The sequence below is a fragment of the Pleuronectes platessa genome, chromosome 12 (genome assembly GCF_947347685.1).
Source record: "Pleuronectes platessa chromosome 12, fPlePla1.1, whole genome shotgun sequence".
NCBI lineage: Eukaryota > Metazoa > Chordata > Actinopteri > Pleuronectiformes > Pleuronectidae > Pleuronectes > Pleuronectes platessa.
In genome coordinates, this window is record NC_070637.1 from 26,467,002 (window position 1) to 26,484,316 (window position 17,315).

Consider the following 17,315-nt stretch of genomic DNA (forward strand, 5'->3'; position numbering starts at 1 on the left):
ATCCATCACTAATTGACTGAAACAAGCGATGGATCAATGTCAGTGTATCTTTTATATCTTTGTAGAAAAAGCTTGAAGGGATAAAAACGATGAAGCCGTTTGAAAGTGTTTTTAAAGACCAACCAAAAACTGCAACGTTGGTTCTATTGCATCTTCTCATCACAACCGGAATCTGTAGTGTTCTCCAGATGTGTTCATCAGACTCATCAATAATCACCAATCCTTACCCAAAATCATCAATAATCATCATCAATAATCACTTGGTGTATTTGTAGTATTGTGTGTGTTAAGTTAACGTGTGTCTTAATACAAATATACATTTAAAAATAGCAAATAAAATGAAATATAAAAATACTATAAGTACCAGTCAAGGACAGTTATTGTCCACAGGAAGTCAAAGTGTCTCAGGGACATCAGAGCAGTGAGAGGCTCCAAGGTCTCATCGATGAGCAGCAGCAGTTTTATGGCGTCACAGAGGTTTTGGTCCTGATGAAGTGCAGCCTCCTACCAAAGGGGGGGGGGGGGGGGCACTTAGAGTCCATGCCCAGGGTGGGAGGGGTCAGCCACAATTGTTCCTGCATGCCTCAGGATTATGGTGTTGAGTGCAGAGCTGAAGTCCACAAACAGGATCCTGGTGTAGGTTCCTGGGGAGTCCAGGTGCTGGAGGATGATGTGGAGCCATGTTTACAGTATCGTCTACTGATCTGTTGGATTTGTTGAACTGTAGAGGGTCCAGCAGGGGGTGGGTGATGTCCCTGAGGTGGGACAGGACAAGATGTTCAAAAGACTTCATTACCACAAAAGTCAGGGCGACTGGTCTGTGGTCGTTGAGTCTTGTTTCTTCGGGGATGATGGTGGAGGATTTGATGCAGGCTGGCTCCTGACTTGTCACCAGTTGGGTGTTAACGATGTCTGAACACTGGAGACAGCTGATCGGCACAGAGCTTCAGGCTGGACGGGGACGCAGTCAGGTCCGGCTGCTCAGAGGCTTCATTCTCCTGAAGAGCCTGTTAACCTACCTCTCCAGGATGGAAAGTGGGGACACTGTGGTAGAGCGGGAAGGGACACTGATACACATTTACATATATGTAGCTTTGGTGATATTCATTTCTAATATTTACTTTTAGTTGTGATGATATTGGAAACTATTAGTTCTGCCGCAAAGAATTGTAGGAGAGCATTTTCTCTTTTCCTTTCATAAAGGATGGTTTGATCTTTCCTATGTGACCTCTGACCTCAGACCTGACTGCTGCAGGTAGACAGATTGACACAGGTCACCTGACATGTGTCATCAGGCTCCAGTCGAACTCTGACAAGTGTAATCATTAATAATAATAGCTAATATTTGATTGATGAAGGTCACGGATAGATCATGTAACTACATTAAGTCCATTGAATTTTATTTTCTTGTCATGTTAGCTTAGCATGAACAGTGATATCACACAGAGCAGTGTTGTCATCATCTTTTATTTCTGAAGCGAATCATAGCAATAAAAAGCACCAATCAGGGTCATGTGAGCGGTCAGCTGACAGACGTCCTCCACACAAGGAATTATGGGAAATGTAGCCGTTTCTCTTTAATTCTGTAAATCTGTCAGGTGGCTAACGACACAGGACGAGCTCCACCAATCAGGCGCTGCGTCTGGAGTGATGAGCTCAAAGACCTGGTGTCGTCATGGAAACTAAAATCAGACAAGATGTGCATCACAGGATAAAACATAAAATCACAGAACAGCTGTTTAAACCAGAATAATTAAAATAAAGCCCGCCCCTCCTGCTGCCAGGATCAACTGCTTCCTGTATGAACTTGATCAATAACTGATCAATACACTGATCGTCTAATGGCTCAAATCAGGAAATTCATTGAACAGTTAAAAAACAAACTCTCTCAGTCTCTGCTTCTCAGTTCCTAAACACATCACAGGTTCCCTCAGATGAAGACTGATCCTGATTGGAGGAGGGGTGGTGGCTAAGCGTGGTGATGTCACAGGACAAAGGCGGCGTTGATCGGCAATCAAGCCAGAAGAAGAAACGTCAAATCTGGAGCGAAAGAGACACAAGTGATGAGAAAAACATGTTCACACCTGGTGTCTTGCCTCCTGTGTGTGTGTGTGTGTGTGTGTGTGTGTGTGTGTGTGTGTGTGTGTGCGCCACTAAAACAAACTTACGTAACAGCCTTATTTCCACCAACACTGGACAAAAGAACTTGATTGGAGAAGTGAAATCCTTGTTTACTTTCGGTCTATGACCAGAAGCAGCGGCTGACACACACACACACACACACGCGCGCACCCCACCCCCCCCCCCCAGGACAATATGCCCGTTTACTCTTTCACTAGTAGTCACAAAACCTCACTCCCGAAACAGATCAACTTCTGTTGGTGACCCTCCACAATAAAAGTCCCAAAATGATATACTGCTAATGATGACAGGAAGTACAAATTCACTGACTAGCCTTCCACGATAAGGCAACTAAATAAAATAGCTAACATATATTATTATGAAATAGCCAAACGTTACCCTATAAAAACTAACTGTATATAGATGATGATAAATGTTTTGTTCATTCTCTTTATATTGCTTGTTGTGTCTTTTTCCATCTTTAGTATCGATAGTCGTGAAAACCATGAAACCGTAATACTTCCTCTGACATATGGTGACATCCCAAGTCCACAACGGATCCCACACGTTCCCATTCATTCACATCTGAGCAGCAGCCGGTGAACAGGTGTGTCCTCTGGACACTGGGACTCACCTGGACAGGAGACTCGTGCAGCCATTTGTCTTTGTCTCCGCCCACGTTCATGCAGGAGAACAGGTCACAGACAGGTGACAGCAGACGCTCCTGTGAACAGTCACGACGGTTTAAGAATGTGTCTCTGATCTGCCCCCCCACACTGCCCTGTGATCTCTGTGCAGTTACCTGAGCCTGACTCTTCTTCAACAGCCACTTGTCATCATGATGACCTCCTGACCACGGCAGGGAGGGGGAGGGGGAGGCTGGCTTGAAGACGGAGCTGGGCTCCTCCCTTGTAGCCTTCTCCTCATCAGGAACCAGCCAATCAGAGAGCGGGGAGGTGAGGGGCAGTAGGCGGGGGAAGGGGGAGGAGGGGTGCAGCCAGGCATCTAGGATGGCCTGCACCTGAGGAGGCGACACACTGGAGGTCACATTACCAGGTCACCAGGTCCAATATATATAACTAACAAGTCCAGCTGTCATTGGTCACATCATCACTGCTCTTAGTTCTGCTACTTTAGGTTTAGAATGTTCTCTTTCCTCATCTTCATCACATTAATGTCTCATTCAAAGATATTACTGACTTCACTTCTTGACCAGAGGACGGTGCTTTATCACTGCAGATTCAGGATTGTGATCGAATGTTAAATTTTGATCATATTGATGGATACTTTAAACATTGAGGGACCTCCCGACACGATACTGAGGGGGCGATTCCAGATGTGTTGTGATTCGATATTACGAACTCTTTTGGTTATTTAGTTTTTTACACTGGACCATGGAAAACAGTTCACATTCCTTCAAGTACAACACAGTCAAATTCACTTAGAGCTTTCCAAGTTTTATTTCAAGTTTTAATCTCTAAATATTAGCATTAACTTAATGACTGCCGGGCAGCTAATAGAGAAAATATATAAAAATGTGCCCTATTATTGTATAGCCCCTGTCAACTGCACACAAACTGACAGATTAAGAAATGTATGCCACCTAGGCAACTTAGAAACAATCAATAAAAGGTAAAGTAAATAGAATAGAAATTGAATAAAAGAAACGGATCGACAGACAGTGACAATAACCTGTCACATGACTGAAGCTGTGACAACATTTCATCTCCACGTTTAAAAAATAACATAAAACGTTAAGGATGAAACAAGTTGTTGTTACCTTCTGTTCTCTGTTGTAAAGGGTGGGCGGGGTCTTCTTCATATCAGGCGGGGGGTTCTTTATGGTGGGCGGGGCATTCATTGTGGTGGGCGGGGCGTTCTTTGTGGTGGGCGGGGCGTTCTTTGTGGTGGGCGGGGTGTTCTTGGCCACCGGGACCCCGTTCTTGTCTCGTCCGTCCTGCTGCAGCAGCCACATGGTCAGAGCTTCTCTTCCACAGTTCTCCTCACAGACGCAGTCAGAGTAGGCGGAGCAGACCTCATTGGCCCTGCAGGTCTGCTGCACCGGCACCGTCTGCTGCAGCCACGCCTCTACGACTGCCGCCGGTGGGGTGACAGGGGTGTGTGTGGAGGCGGGGCTTGATGGGGGCGGGGTCTTCAGGCACTTTAGCTGACCCAGGTTCTCGATCTCCACTGCCTTGGTGGTCTGACAGCAGGAGGAGCAGTCGGCAGCCGGGCGGCTCGACCCAGCCAGCCAATCGGAAGAGGACCAGCCGTCATTAAAAGGCTTCAACACCTGCCGCCACTGCTCGCCGTTTGACATGGTCTCCATTGCATCAAGGGGTGGGGTGATAAGCCAGTCGCTCAGCTCCTCCTCATCGGGGTTGATGGCAAACTCTGATTCGTCAATTTTTTCGATGGAGAAGGAGGAGCTGCAGCTGCTGATTGCCCGCCCTCTGCTGACAGGCGCCTGATCCTGCAGAAGCCACGCCTCCAGGTCTCTGAGCTGACCCCAGGCCCCCAGGAAGTCCATAGAGGACAGGGGGGGACAGGAAGTCTACACAGACGCACAGAAATTCAGTCCAACATCGACGACAAAAAATGTGATAACAAACCAGAACCCGATTAATCACATCGATTAAAGACGCAACAGACACAGGTCACATGACAGGAAGTGACACAGCGTTCACTGCAGGAACTCACCATGACGTTCACCATGGTAAGTGATGACCGTGTTAATCCAAAGGCTGACAAGCTTCTACTGGTAATAAATAAACTTTGTTTGCTTCTCGTTTCAGCTTCATAACATCAGACCTTTTCGCTCTCACCTTGTTCTCCTTGAGTGACATCAGCCAATCCTGAGGGTTCTTGCTAGACAGGGAACCAATAGGAGAGTTACTGGTTGGACGACTTCCCAGCAGCCAATCTCCCAGAGCTCCGACCTCAGATGTCTGACGAGACAGAGATCAGAAGGATCTGGATCAAGAGATCCGAGCTTGACCAGAGTTACAGGAAATGCTTCAGGATGAAGGAACTCATCAAACCTACCTCACTGTAACTCACCTCATCGAACTCAATTCAATATAACTGTACTTGTATAGAACCAAATCATTATAGACATAAGCTCAAGGTTCATTACAGGGACGGTTGAAACCCTAACAATTATACGAGCAGTTCCCGCAATGAGCAGCTCTAACATCTGTGGGAGAAAACTGAAAAAACTCCAGCAGAACAACAGCTAATGTTACAACAGCTGTAGGAGCCAAAATCCTGGTTTGCATGAACGAATGTGGCTGGAAGGAAAAAGTCAAAAGAGGGTTCGGATCTCTGACCTCACATCCTCAAGACCTGCTGCTCTAGTTTATAGAGAGTCCTTAGTTTATCTTTTGAATCTTTAATTGGGTTTCAAATGTACCTTCTGAATGATGTGATACGTTGTTGTTGTACAAGTGTCCACTCAGACACACATTTAGCTCAGCGGTGATATCGGACAATGAGAAACCGATACAATAGCTAACAGCAGTGAACATAAACTACCGTTAGCTTTGTACCCAAACATTCGACTCTTCCTTCTTCTAGCTGATGGGAAGGGTTACCTGCTTCTTTGCTGTGATTGGGTAATTCTGCACCTGAACCTTCTGGGGGGCGGGGCTCTGGGAGGACACACCCTCCACAAACTGCAAACAGGAAGTACAGAAAACACCTGATCAGCGTCACACTTTTGAGAGTGTGTGTGTGTTTGTCTGTGTTACCTTTATGTGTGAATGTTAACTATGTGTGTGAGTGTGTGTGTATTAGCTGTATGTGTCTGTGTGTGTGTTACCTGTTCAGTGATGCTGCCAAACGAGGTGATGGCATTCCTCAGAGAGCGAGTGTCGGCATGGAAACTCACGTCAGGTGTTTCCTCTGGAGTCAGACTGACAGACGACAACCTGCACGTGCACACGCACACACGGGAAAAACGCACACACCCAGCAGGTAAAACGCACAGACCTTCTTTATAAACATCATGATTTCAGTGTGTGTCTGAGTGTGTGTTTACTTCTCAATGCAGCTGGTCAGCTGGTTGCTCAGGTCGTTGTTCTGCAGCTGATGAGTGATGATATCAAACTGACCTCTGAGCTGAAACAGACACACACAGGTCAGTGTCCACCTCACACTCATCATTATTGTTTTCATCACTGTTGTGTTGTTATTATTATTGTTGCAGTCATGTTGTCTTAATCCTTTTTATTGTGTAGTTCTTATCATTGTTGTGATGTTGTTCTGTTACCTGGTGCAGTTGGTGCAACTGTTGCTGGAGAGTTTCCGTCTTGACTTGTTCGAGCAGCTCGATCTGATCGAGCAGCCAAACCTCTCTGCAGCGCAGCGCCTCCTGCTGGCGACTCACACAGCTCTGCAGCTCAGCACGCACCTGACACGGTGAGACACGGTGAGACACGGTGAGACACAGGTTAGACACAAGTAGAGACACAAGTAGAGACACAGGTAGAGACACAAGTAGAGACACAAGTAGAGACACAGGTTAGACACAGGTTAGACACAAGTAGAGACACAGGTAGAGACGCAGGTAGAGACGCAGGTAGAGACACAGGTAGAGACACAGGTAGAGACACAGGTAGAGACACAGGTAGAGACACAGGTAGAGACACAGGTAGAGACACAGGTTAGACACAAGTAGAGACAGGTTAGACACAAGTAGAGACACAGGTTAGACACAAGTAGAGACACAGGTAGAGACGCAGGTAGAGACACAGGTAGAGACACAGGTAGAGACACAGGTAGAGACACAGGTAGACACAGGTAGAGACACAGGTAGAGACACAGGTAGACACAGGTAGAGACACAGGTAGAGACACAGGTAGAGACACAGGTAGAGACACAGGTAGAGACACAGGTAGAGACACAGGTAGAGACACAGGTAGAGACACAGGTAGAGACACAGGTAGAGACGGGCAGACATCACATCTTACATCCTGAGTCTAAAGTGCAGAAGTTCAAATGGTCCACGAGTCGGGTTCTCTCTCCCACACTCTTTATACTGACTGTACCACACACTGCTGTCTCTCTCTCTCTCTACAGACACTGAGTCAGTGTCTCTCTCTCTCTCTCTCTCTCTACAGACACTGAGTCAGACTGGACCAGGATCAGAGGATCAGATCTGTGGTTACCGTGGTAACTTCAGGTTTAACTGAGCTGCTTAATCACCATGGTAACAGAAGCTGCACCTCTAACCTGAGATGATAAACAGCTCAACTACTGACCAATCAGAGGAGAGTAAACCAGAGTAGAGGATCTACAGGATCCAGAGAGGGACAAAAGAGTTCAGGGTCAAGCTACTAAGTGTCAACAGATATTGTATTGTTCTACACTACGATCAACAACTATCCATAATGATCAACAACTATCAACAACTATCCATAATGATCAACAACAATCAACAACTATCCATAATGATCAACAACTATCAACAACTATCCATAATGATCAACAACTATCAACAACTATCCATAATGATCAACAACAATCAACAACTATCCATAATGATCAACAACTATCAACAACTATCCATAATGATCAACAACTATCAACAACTATCCATAATGATCAATAACAATCAACAACTATCCATAATGATCAACAACGATCAACAACTATCCATAATGATCAACAACTATCAACAACTATCCATTATGATCAACAACTATCCATAATGATCAATAACAATCAACAACTATCCATAATGATCAACAACTATCCATTATGATCAACAACTATCAACAACTATCCATAATGATCAATAACAATCAACAACTATCCATTATGATCAACAACTATCCATTATGATCAACAACTATTAACAACTATCCATTATGATCAACAACTATCAACAACTATCCATAATGATCAACAACTATCCATTATGATCAACAACTATTAACAACTATCCATTATGATCAACAACTATCAACAACTATCCATAATGATCAACAACTATCCATTATGATCAACAACTATCAACAACTATCCATAATGATCAATAACAATCAACAACTATCCATTATGATCAACAACTATCCATTATGATCAACAACTATTAACAACTATCCATTATGATCAACAACTATCAACAACTATCCATAATGATCAACAACTATCCATTATGATCAACAACTATCAACAACTATCCATAATGATCAACAACTATCCATTATGATCAACAACTATCAACAACTATCCATAATGATCAACAACTATCCATTATGATCAACTATCCATTATGATCAACTATCCATTATGATCAACAACTATCCATAATGATCAACAACTATCCATTATGATCAACAACTATTCATTATGATCAACAACTATCCATAATGATCAACAACTATCCATTATGATCAACTATTCATTATGATCAACAACTATCCATTATGATCAACTATCCATTATGATCAACAACTATCCATAATGATCAACAACTATCCATTGTGATCAACAACTATCCATTATGATCAACAACTATCAACAACTATCCATAATGATCAACAACGATCAACAACTATCCATAATGATCAACAACGATCAACAACTATCCATTATGATCAACAACGATCAACAACTATCCATAATGATCAACAACTATCCATAATGATCAACAACTATCAACAACTATCCATAATGATCAACAACTATCCATTATGATCAACAACTATCAACAACTATCCATAATGATCAACAACGATCAACAACTATCCATAATGATCAACAACTATCCATTATGATCAACAACGATCAACAACTATCCATAATGATCAACAACGATCAACAACTATCCATAATGATCAACAACTATCCATTATGATCAACAACTATCAACAACTATCCATAATGATCCACAACTATTAACAACTATCCATTATGATCAACAACTATCAACAACTATCCATAATAATCAACAACTATCCATTATGATCAACAACTATCAACAACTATCCATAATGATCAACAACGATCAACAACTATCCATAATGATCAACAACAATCAACAAGTATCCATAATGATCAACAACAATCAACAACTATCCATAATGATCAACAACGATCAACAACTATCCATAATGATCAACAACGATCAACAACTATCCATAATGATCAACAACTATCAACAACTATCCATAATGATCAACAACTATCAACAACTATCCATAATGATCAACAACGATCAACAACTATCCATAATGATCAACAACGATCAACAACTATCCATTATGATCAACAACGATCAACAACTATCCATTATGATCAACAACTATCAACAACTATCCATAATGATCAACAACTATCAACAACTATCCATAATGATCAACAACGATCAACAACTATCCATAATGATCAACAACTATCCATTATGATCAACAACGATCAACAACTATCCATTATGATCAACAACGATCAACAACTATCCATTATGATCAACAACTATCCATAATGATCAACAACAATCAACAACTATCCATAATGATCAACAACTATCAACAACTATCCATAATGATCAACAACGATCAACAACTATCCATTATGATCAACAACGATCAACAACTATCCATAATGATCAACAACGATCAACAACTATCCGTTATGATCAACAACGATCAACAACTATCCATTATGATCAACAACTATCCATAATGATCAACAACTATCAACAACTATCCATAATGATCAACAACTATCAACAACTATCCATTATGATCAACAACTATCAACAACTATCCATAATGATCAACAACTATCCATTATGATCAACAACTATCCATTATGATCAACAACTATCAACAACTATCCATTATGATCAACAATTATCCATAATGATCAATCTCTGGATCTGTCTGATGTTTTGGCCGTGATGGAAACTGAAGATCTGAGGTTTCAACTTTATTGTCAATTCTGCAACATGTACAGGACATAGACGGGATGGAAATGCTGTTTCTCTCTGATCCCCGGTGTAAACATATAGGTAGACAGAACATGTTAGTACGCAAAAATCTGAGCATATAAGTAAACAACATTATAAGTACTCAAAACATGGTACATAGTACACAGTACGACATAGTATGCAGTCATAAGGCACACGTGGATAGGATTTGAGAGTAGTGCAAACCGGGATAGTAAAAAATACTTCACAGGAAGTAATGTAATGTACATCCATAGGATTTAGTAAACACTAGGGGTGTAACGGAACATGTATGAAAGCAGCGAGTACACGTGTGGAACTTACTTGTGTGTCTCAAATTCGTCGAGACAACTTTAACGAAGGACCGGATGTGCTGTCGGCTCGTGGTCATAGCACAGACAGACAGGAGTGTGAAGACCTCCCTCATGATTAAAGTCTGTGTGGGTCATTATGTGGCGACGGACGAAGACAAGTGGACGAAGACAAGTGGATCGTACAAAAGCCAACATGGAGCAGCTGCTGGACATGTAGCTGGAAGCACGAGCCTGCCGACTCGTTAAAGAGGTCGTCACCAGAGTGAGGTCCCACTAACATTGGTTAACCCTAACCCTTAATCGATATTTATTTTGACTATTTTATCTTTGTAAAAATTACTTAGATAAGAAAGACAGAAAAATCTGTTTGATGTTTTCTGTTCCTTGTTTCTTCTTTACTGAAAACGTACCTTTACACCTCTTGTAAATAGAAGTTAAAGATATGTGCGATATAAGCATTTACAGTAAAAAAGGGAAAATCACTATAAAATGTGACAATGACGTAGGTACTGACCTCTCGAACATTCTCTCTCAACTGCTGCTCGGCCTTCAACACGCTGTTGATGGCGTCCTCCAGCTGACCCTGGGCCTGCCAGCACTGCTTCAGTCCACCTGCTGCCGCCTCCGCTGACGACATCCTGGACAGGACACGGGAAACAAATGCACACTGTCAAAATTGAAGAGGTCCAACTGAATGTGGAGTGACCGATTAGACGTTTTCCTGATCAATATAAATGTATCGATAGGTCAACAATCACTGATGATGTCATCTTCTTGTTACGAGTCAAAACAACAAAGAGGTGACATCATGGACCTCCAGCTGAACTCATGTCACAGTTTTTATGACAAACACTCGTCTGATATTTGATGAGTCCAGAAAAAAACACTGGAAATAATCATGAGTCTGGATATGAAGGCTGATCTCAGGTCAGTGTGCTGGTTATTGTTGTGTTGTCAGTGTGTTTGATTGTGTGATTGGTCAGAGACTTGTGGTCACTAAACCAGTTAAACCACTGAACTATTTTCGAACACAACTGGTCCAAAGACGCATCACACACACACACACATTCTCATTTCAGTCCTGCTGATGTCATTGGTGACTGTGTTGTCGTGGAAAGCAAACAGATATGGGGGGCGTTGCATGAGGGTGTGGTGTTGTGTGAGTCTCTGATAAGAAGCAGTGTCGCTTTCTCAAGAGAAACACACACTTGACCTCCAGACTGGGTTCACAGTGTTTTCCATCAGGACTCATTGACTTTGAGCTGTGTACTAGTCTGTTTACTTCCTCCAGGAGCAAACTGTGCTGCAGCCAAACAGAACTGAAGTGACTGCTGTAGCGTGATCAACGTGACGTCACTCACCAGACTCCACTGTTCTCTCTCGACGTCATTAAAAATACTAAGTTTAAAAAAAAAAACACAAGCAAGTTGAGTTTACTTCTTACCAAGAAACAATGAAAATCATATTGTTCACTGAAGATACTGATTCACTGACACACGTTAAAGTCAATAAACTGATAAGTGTGTTATTTATTAACCAGAGAGCACGTGACACACACTTGTCTCAGGTCTGATAAACAAACACACACTGAAACATCTGTTACAACAAAAACAGAAAACACCTGTAACAACGACAACAAACATATTTATCAACAATCAAAATCTGTAACAACAACAACCAACACCTGTAACAACCCCCAGAGGAGCTCGCTCCTGTTCGCAGCAGGCCTCTGTGGACGAGCCCAGCTTCCGGGGGACTTAACAACGCGCGGTGCGAGTGAGCTTTGTATTTGTTGACGTCAGCCGTTGAAACAGTTAAAATAAAGAATAACAACCCGGAGCTGGGCGGATGTTGATCTGTAGTTTCTTCTCGCTCGAGCGACCCTCAGGTCACAGCTAGCAGCAGGCGAGCTAACGATGCTAACCATGCTAAGTCAAGCAGCTGTGAGCTGGACGCTGTAAACTCACCGGGCCCCGCGGCTCTCCCTCGACGTCATAACGACTCCTCGTTATTTATGAGACACGCTGCACAGAATCTTCGGTAAATGTCTTCGTGGCCGCGACGGCTCAGTGGATCCGCCGGACACGACAGGAGACCGACCCGAGGAAGAATCACGTGATCAGAGCGCTACACTGCCCCCTGCTGGTGAGCTGCGACACTGCAACACGGATCTGTTCTATGAAGTGAGTTCCACATATCCTGGATCAGTTATCAGCTGAACCGAACCTGACAACACGTGATGCTAGGGATCAGTCGGTCAGTGAACTCCAGTGAGAGCAGAGCCTCGTGTTTCACAGTGAGGAGAACAGCTGGTCGAACATCTGGGATCGATTCAGTCAAACTCTTCTTTCTTAGATGATCTCACAGTTTGAGTCGTTCAGGGGAAACCCTGTTGGAGGAAATAAAACACAAATAAACTTTTCATATCTTTTCAATACAAACACAACTCAATTTCATTTGTCACTTGAAGAAGAAGAAGAACAAGGAGATGACGTCATGACGTGGCCCGGTTAGCCCAACGTCATGACGTGGCCCGGTTAGCCCAACGTCATGACGTGGCCCGGTTAGCCCAACGTCATGACGTGGCCCGGTTAGCCCAACGTCATGACGTAACCTTACGTCCAGAGCGGAGCTTTAGCTTCTTCCTGTTGTTATGTTTTTTTAGATTTAAACTGAGGGAACATTCACACAGACACACACAGACAATACTCCGGGACACACACAGACAATACTCCGGGACACACACAGACAATACTCCGGGACACACACACACAGACACACACAGATATACTCCGGGACGCACACACACATCTGCGCTGCTGCGGTCAAAATGTCTGCGGGCTCCGGGATCAGGAACACGAACACGGATACATGGGGAAGCTTCGATGACAACCTCATCCAGGTGAGCTAACAGGCTAACAGGCTAACTAACCCGAGTTGACCTTCATGTAAACTACGAGTGAGTGAGTGTGTGTGTGTGTGTGTGTGTGTGTGTGTGTGTGTGTGTGTGTGTGTGTGTGTGTGTGTGTGTGTGTGTGTGTGTGTGTGTGTGTGTGTGTGTGTGTGTGTGTGTGTGTGTGTGTGTGTGTTCTGTCTGAGATCCTCATTAGAAACCTGATCATATAATCTAATATTTATACAGTAAAATATGATGAAACAAAGTTTAGTTTATCACTTATACAATATCATACATTTAAAAAGTAAAACATGAGAAGTATTAAATCCATCCGGTGTTGGTCGGTGCCTCAGGGCGGCGGCGGCGGCGGCGGCGGCTCGGCGGTCATCGACATGGAGAACATGGACGACACGTCGGGCTCCAGCTTCGAGGACATGGGGGAGATGCACCAGAGGATGAAGGAGGAGGAGGAGGTGGCAGCAGAGGCGGCCGCCACTGAGGACGACAACGCCGAGGACGGAGAGTTTCTTGGCATGAAGGGGTTAAAGGGTCAGCTGGGTCGACAGGTGGCAGATGAGGTGAGTCCCGCTCAGGACGGGGTCAGAGGTCGTCCACGCCACAGATCAGAGCGCCACACCACTCAGCCGCAGAAGTCATGCTGCTCTTCTAGAGATCGGAGGTCTTGCCTCCACTGAATGAATCCATTCATTTGGTTTTAACGGTTTTTATCGTCAAATGTTTGCTGGAAGATTCAACTTCATACTCTGAACATTCAAACAAGAAAACACAGTAATTATATCAGAAACCGCACAGGCTGCAGATAAATAAAGGTTGAATAAAGAACCTCATGTGATGGACACGAAGCTCTCCCTCAAAAAGATTCAGTCAGGATTGAAAACGAAATGTTGATGTATAATGACATCATAGTAAAGATTCTATTGTTTATGCCCGTTTCACAGTGCAAAGCTTATGAAAAAACAATGCTCTGATTACAGACTTTTATTGTGAAGTGTCCGACTTCTTAGCTGATTCTCTTATTCGTTGACTCCTGTGTGTCCAGGTGTGGCAGGCGGGGAAGCGTCAGGCCTCCCGAGCTTTTAACCTTTACGCCAATATCGACATCCTGAGGCCATACTTTGACGTGGAGCCAGTTCAGGTCCGCAGCAGGTAGGATTGCCCACTTCCTGTTTCCTGTCAGATGTTTCCTGCTCAGTCTGACTGTGGTCTGCTCTGTGTCCCCCAGGCTGATCGAGTCCATGATACCTGTCCGCATGATCAACTTCCCACAGGTAACCACGCCCACTTCCTCTGTGTTTTCAGCTCGCCAACGAAAAACAGGAAGTGACCCACTCATCTGATCCAGGATCAGATTCAGGGTCAGGATCTGTTCTATGAAGTGAGTTCAACATATCCTGGATCTCTGTCAGTTCTCCAGCTGGACATAACCTAACAATCACAGTCAGGCTACGTGGTCACATGACGCTAAATAACTCAGATTCTCTTCATCAAGATCTGAGTGTGTGCACATAAAAGGGGCGGGGTTTGCTGCATTTGACCAATCACAGACGGTGACAGTTTGACCGACAGCAGAGCCTCATATTTCACAACGAGGACCAAACTGTTAAATCAGAGCAGAACAAACATCCAGAATAAAAGAAACAGCTCCAGCTGCTAAATGCAGGAAGAACAGCTGGTAAAACATCTGGGATTGTTTTTCTGGTAAACCTGTTCATTGAGATCTGAATAGAAGTGAATATCTGGAGCAGGTGCTGGTATGTTGAACTCGGCTCACAGTTCAGACCCCTGGTTGAGGATCAGGATCTGGTCTCTGACAGTTTGTACTTCCTGTAGAAGATCGCAGGCGAGCTGTACGGTCCTCTGATGCTGGTCTTTACTCTGGTCGCCATCCTGCTGCACGGGATGAAGACGTCCGGAACCGTCATCGTAAGAACACACACACACACACACACACACACACACAGAGGAAAAAACTCTACAACGTCCAGGGTCATGACAAAATATCAAATATCATGTTTGTAAAAGTGCAGTTTGGCGACAGTGGATGCTAGTAGATGCTAACTGTGACCAGAGTGCTACCTGCTCTCCTGCTGTTAGCGACACGCCCAATAAGAAATCAATAAGAAATGTGTCTCTAACTCCGCCCACCATGTTTTCAATCACACAACAAACGTGTGTTAAACACATCACCATGGTGATAAAGATCGTACAACCAACCTGCAGGAGGTTTACCACAGTACACGTGAAACCTCCTCCACGTTGTGATTGGCTGTGCTCATGTGCCTCACAGAGGGAGGGGACTCTGATGGGCACTGCTATCGGAACATGCTTCGGTTACTGGCTGGGAGTTTCCTCCTTGATCTACTTCCTGGCGTACCTGGTCAACGCTCAGATCACGATGCTCCAGATGCTGTCCCTGCTGGTCAGTACTGGTACTACACACTGTACTGACACTATTAGCACATGATTTACTGTTAACTGACACAACATACTTCCTGTCTGCTGTCCTCAGGGTTACGGTTTATTTGGTCACTGCGCTGTCCTTTTCATCACCTACAACATTCACTTCCACTTCCTGTTCTACGTCCTGTGGTTGCTGGTTGGAGGACTGTCCACTCTGCGTATGGTAAGGACTACACTTCCCATCAGCCCCGGCTGTCCCTCAGCTTTACGCTCACCTGTTTTGTGCTGGTTCCTCAGGTGGCGGCTCTGCTCTCTAGGACCGTCGGTCAGACGCCCCGTCTCCTCCTCTGTGGGACGCTCTCCCTGCTGCACATGCTCTTCCTGCTCTACCTGCACTTCGCCTACCACAAGATCGTGGAAGGTGACCACACACACACACACATCACAGACACACACTCTCTCTCACACACTTTGTACTGTGTGCTTTTGTGCCTGAGTGAGACCTCCTGTCGTCCTTTCAGGGCTGCTGATCTCTCTGGAAGGACCCCACCTGGCTCCGATACAGCGGGTGGCCCGAGATGTGCCCGACCTGATTCTCAACGCCACAGGTAGGACTCTGGGGGCCTCCATGATGGTCCACTTGGGGTCCACTGGGGGTCCACTGAGGATCCACTGAGGGTCCACTGGGGGTCCACTAGGGATCCACTAGGGGTCCATTGAGGGTCCACTGAGGGTCCAGACACTCACAGACGTGTTTTAAAAGAAGAAAGTTTTTGTGTAAATGATCATATTTTGGATCTGAACATTAGTCAGGGGTGTCTGAGTGGAGCTGGTTTTGCTGGTTCTGCTGGTTCTGTGTTAACCTTTTATTCTGTCTTGTTTGTTGTGTTAATTGTTTCTGTACAAACAGTCAAATAAACTTTGGGGCTTTGAATTTTTGAGAATCATCTTTGATCTGGAAACCTTATTTACAATTACAATCTTTTTAACAAACCATTTAATGTTATATAATAAAAAATCGAGGTTATTTCTAGATATAATATATAAATGTTATAGATATGTTGTATATGACAAAGTGTGATACATTTTTACTCTAACTTAATTAAGCTCCGGTTCAATGTTTTACTTTATATATTATTGATCAGTTTCATTCACGAGTTTTAATAATGACAATGTGTAGAGTAACTGAGTAAATATTCTTAAAGTGTAACTGCCATGAGTTCCTGGCTGCAGACAAGATGGTGGACCTCCGTCCTTTTTTTTTAATGCAAATTTAGTTAAAATAATAACTGGCAAATACAAATTAAAAATAAGTAAACAACTATGCAATTCAGTGACATAACAAAATACGAAAATAAGCAACAAATCAGGTGTTATCTTGGAGTAATTTCTTATACTCTCAGTAAAGATTGTTTTGTATTTTAAAGATTTTTAATTCAGATTCAAATGCTGTGAAGAATGGTTTAAATTCTTTACCAAAATAGATCAAATACCTCTCTCCATCCAACCATGTGGGATAACACTGTGTTCATAAATCATTTTCCTATGAAAGAAAAGTGATGTATTGGCCTCCGCGTGATATCGGGACTCTGACTTCTGCTCCATGTTC

General features: G+C 43.7%; 2 protein-coding genes across 4 annotated transcripts; one reads left to right on the forward strand and one right to left on the reverse strand.

The window, feature by feature from the left end:
• Positions 1-1,451: 1,451 nt before the first annotated feature.
• ncoa4 (nuclear receptor coactivator 4) lies at positions 1,452-12,906 on the reverse strand. Its single transcript, XM_053436095.1, has 11 exons — positions 12,357-12,906; positions 10,904-11,027; positions 6,392-6,532; positions 6,161-6,240; positions 5,942-6,050; positions 5,715-5,795; positions 4,947-5,069; positions 3,902-4,675; positions 2,924-3,142; positions 2,756-2,845; positions 1,452-2,040 (listed from the first exon to the last, which is right to left on the reverse strand). Exons 1-11 carry the CDS (start codon positions 12,383-12,385, stop codon positions 2,035-2,037), a joined length of 1,776 nt encoding a protein of 591 aa, XP_053292070.1. The 5' UTR covers positions 12,386-12,906; the 3' UTR covers positions 1,452-2,034.
• A 63-nt stretch (positions 12,907-12,969) lies between these two features.
• On the forward strand, positions 12,970-16,640 carry yipf3 (Yip1 domain family, member 3). 3 transcript variants are annotated; one of them, XM_053436097.1, is made up of 10 exons: positions 12,985-13,074; positions 13,108-13,291; positions 13,639-13,863; positions 14,346-14,452; positions 14,529-14,574; positions 15,137-15,229; positions 15,594-15,725; positions 15,816-15,929; positions 16,004-16,127; positions 16,228-16,640. In XM_053436097.1, the coding sequence occupies exons 2-10, from the start codon at positions 13,220-13,222 to the stop codon at positions 16,380-16,382; spliced, it is 1,068 nt and encodes a 355-aa protein (XP_053292072.1). In that variant the 5' UTR covers positions 12,985-13,074; positions 13,108-13,219; the 3' UTR covers positions 16,383-16,640. The 3 variants fall into 3 exon arrangements, with proteins under 3 accessions (XP_053292071.1, XP_053292073.1, XP_053292072.1); XM_053436096.1 differs by having other exon boundaries at positions 12,970-13,291; XM_053436098.1 differs by having other exon boundaries at positions 12,970-13,291; positions 13,648-13,863.
• Positions 16,641-17,315: the final 675 nt, after the last annotated feature.

Excerpts from the sequence above, each read along its gene's own strand:
- ncoa4 (XM_053436095.1), bottom strand. The coding sequence starts at position 12,385 with ATGACGTCGAGGGAGAGCCGCGGGGCCCG. Across the intron at positions 3,143-3,901 it reads TTTACAACAGAGAACAGAAG|GTGCAGGCCATCCTAGATGC; the intron begins GTAACAACAACT and ends TCGCCTCCTCAG. Across the intron at positions 2,846-2,923 it reads TGAAGAAGAGTCAGGCTCAG|GAGCGTCTGCTGTCACCTGT; the intron begins GTAACTGCACAG and ends GACTGTTCACAG.
- yipf3 (XM_053436096.1), top strand. The coding sequence starts at position 13,220 with ATGTCTGCGGGCTCCGGGATCAGGAACACGAACACGGATACATGGGGA. Across the intron at positions 14,575-15,136 it reads GCATGATCAACTTCCCACAG|AAGATCGCAGGCGAGCTGTA; the intron begins GTAACCACGCCC and ends TACTTCCTGTAG. Across the intron at positions 15,930-16,003 it reads GACTGTCCACTCTGCGTATG|GTGGCGGCTCTGCTCTCTAG; the intron begins GTAAGGACTACA and ends CTGGTTCCTCAG.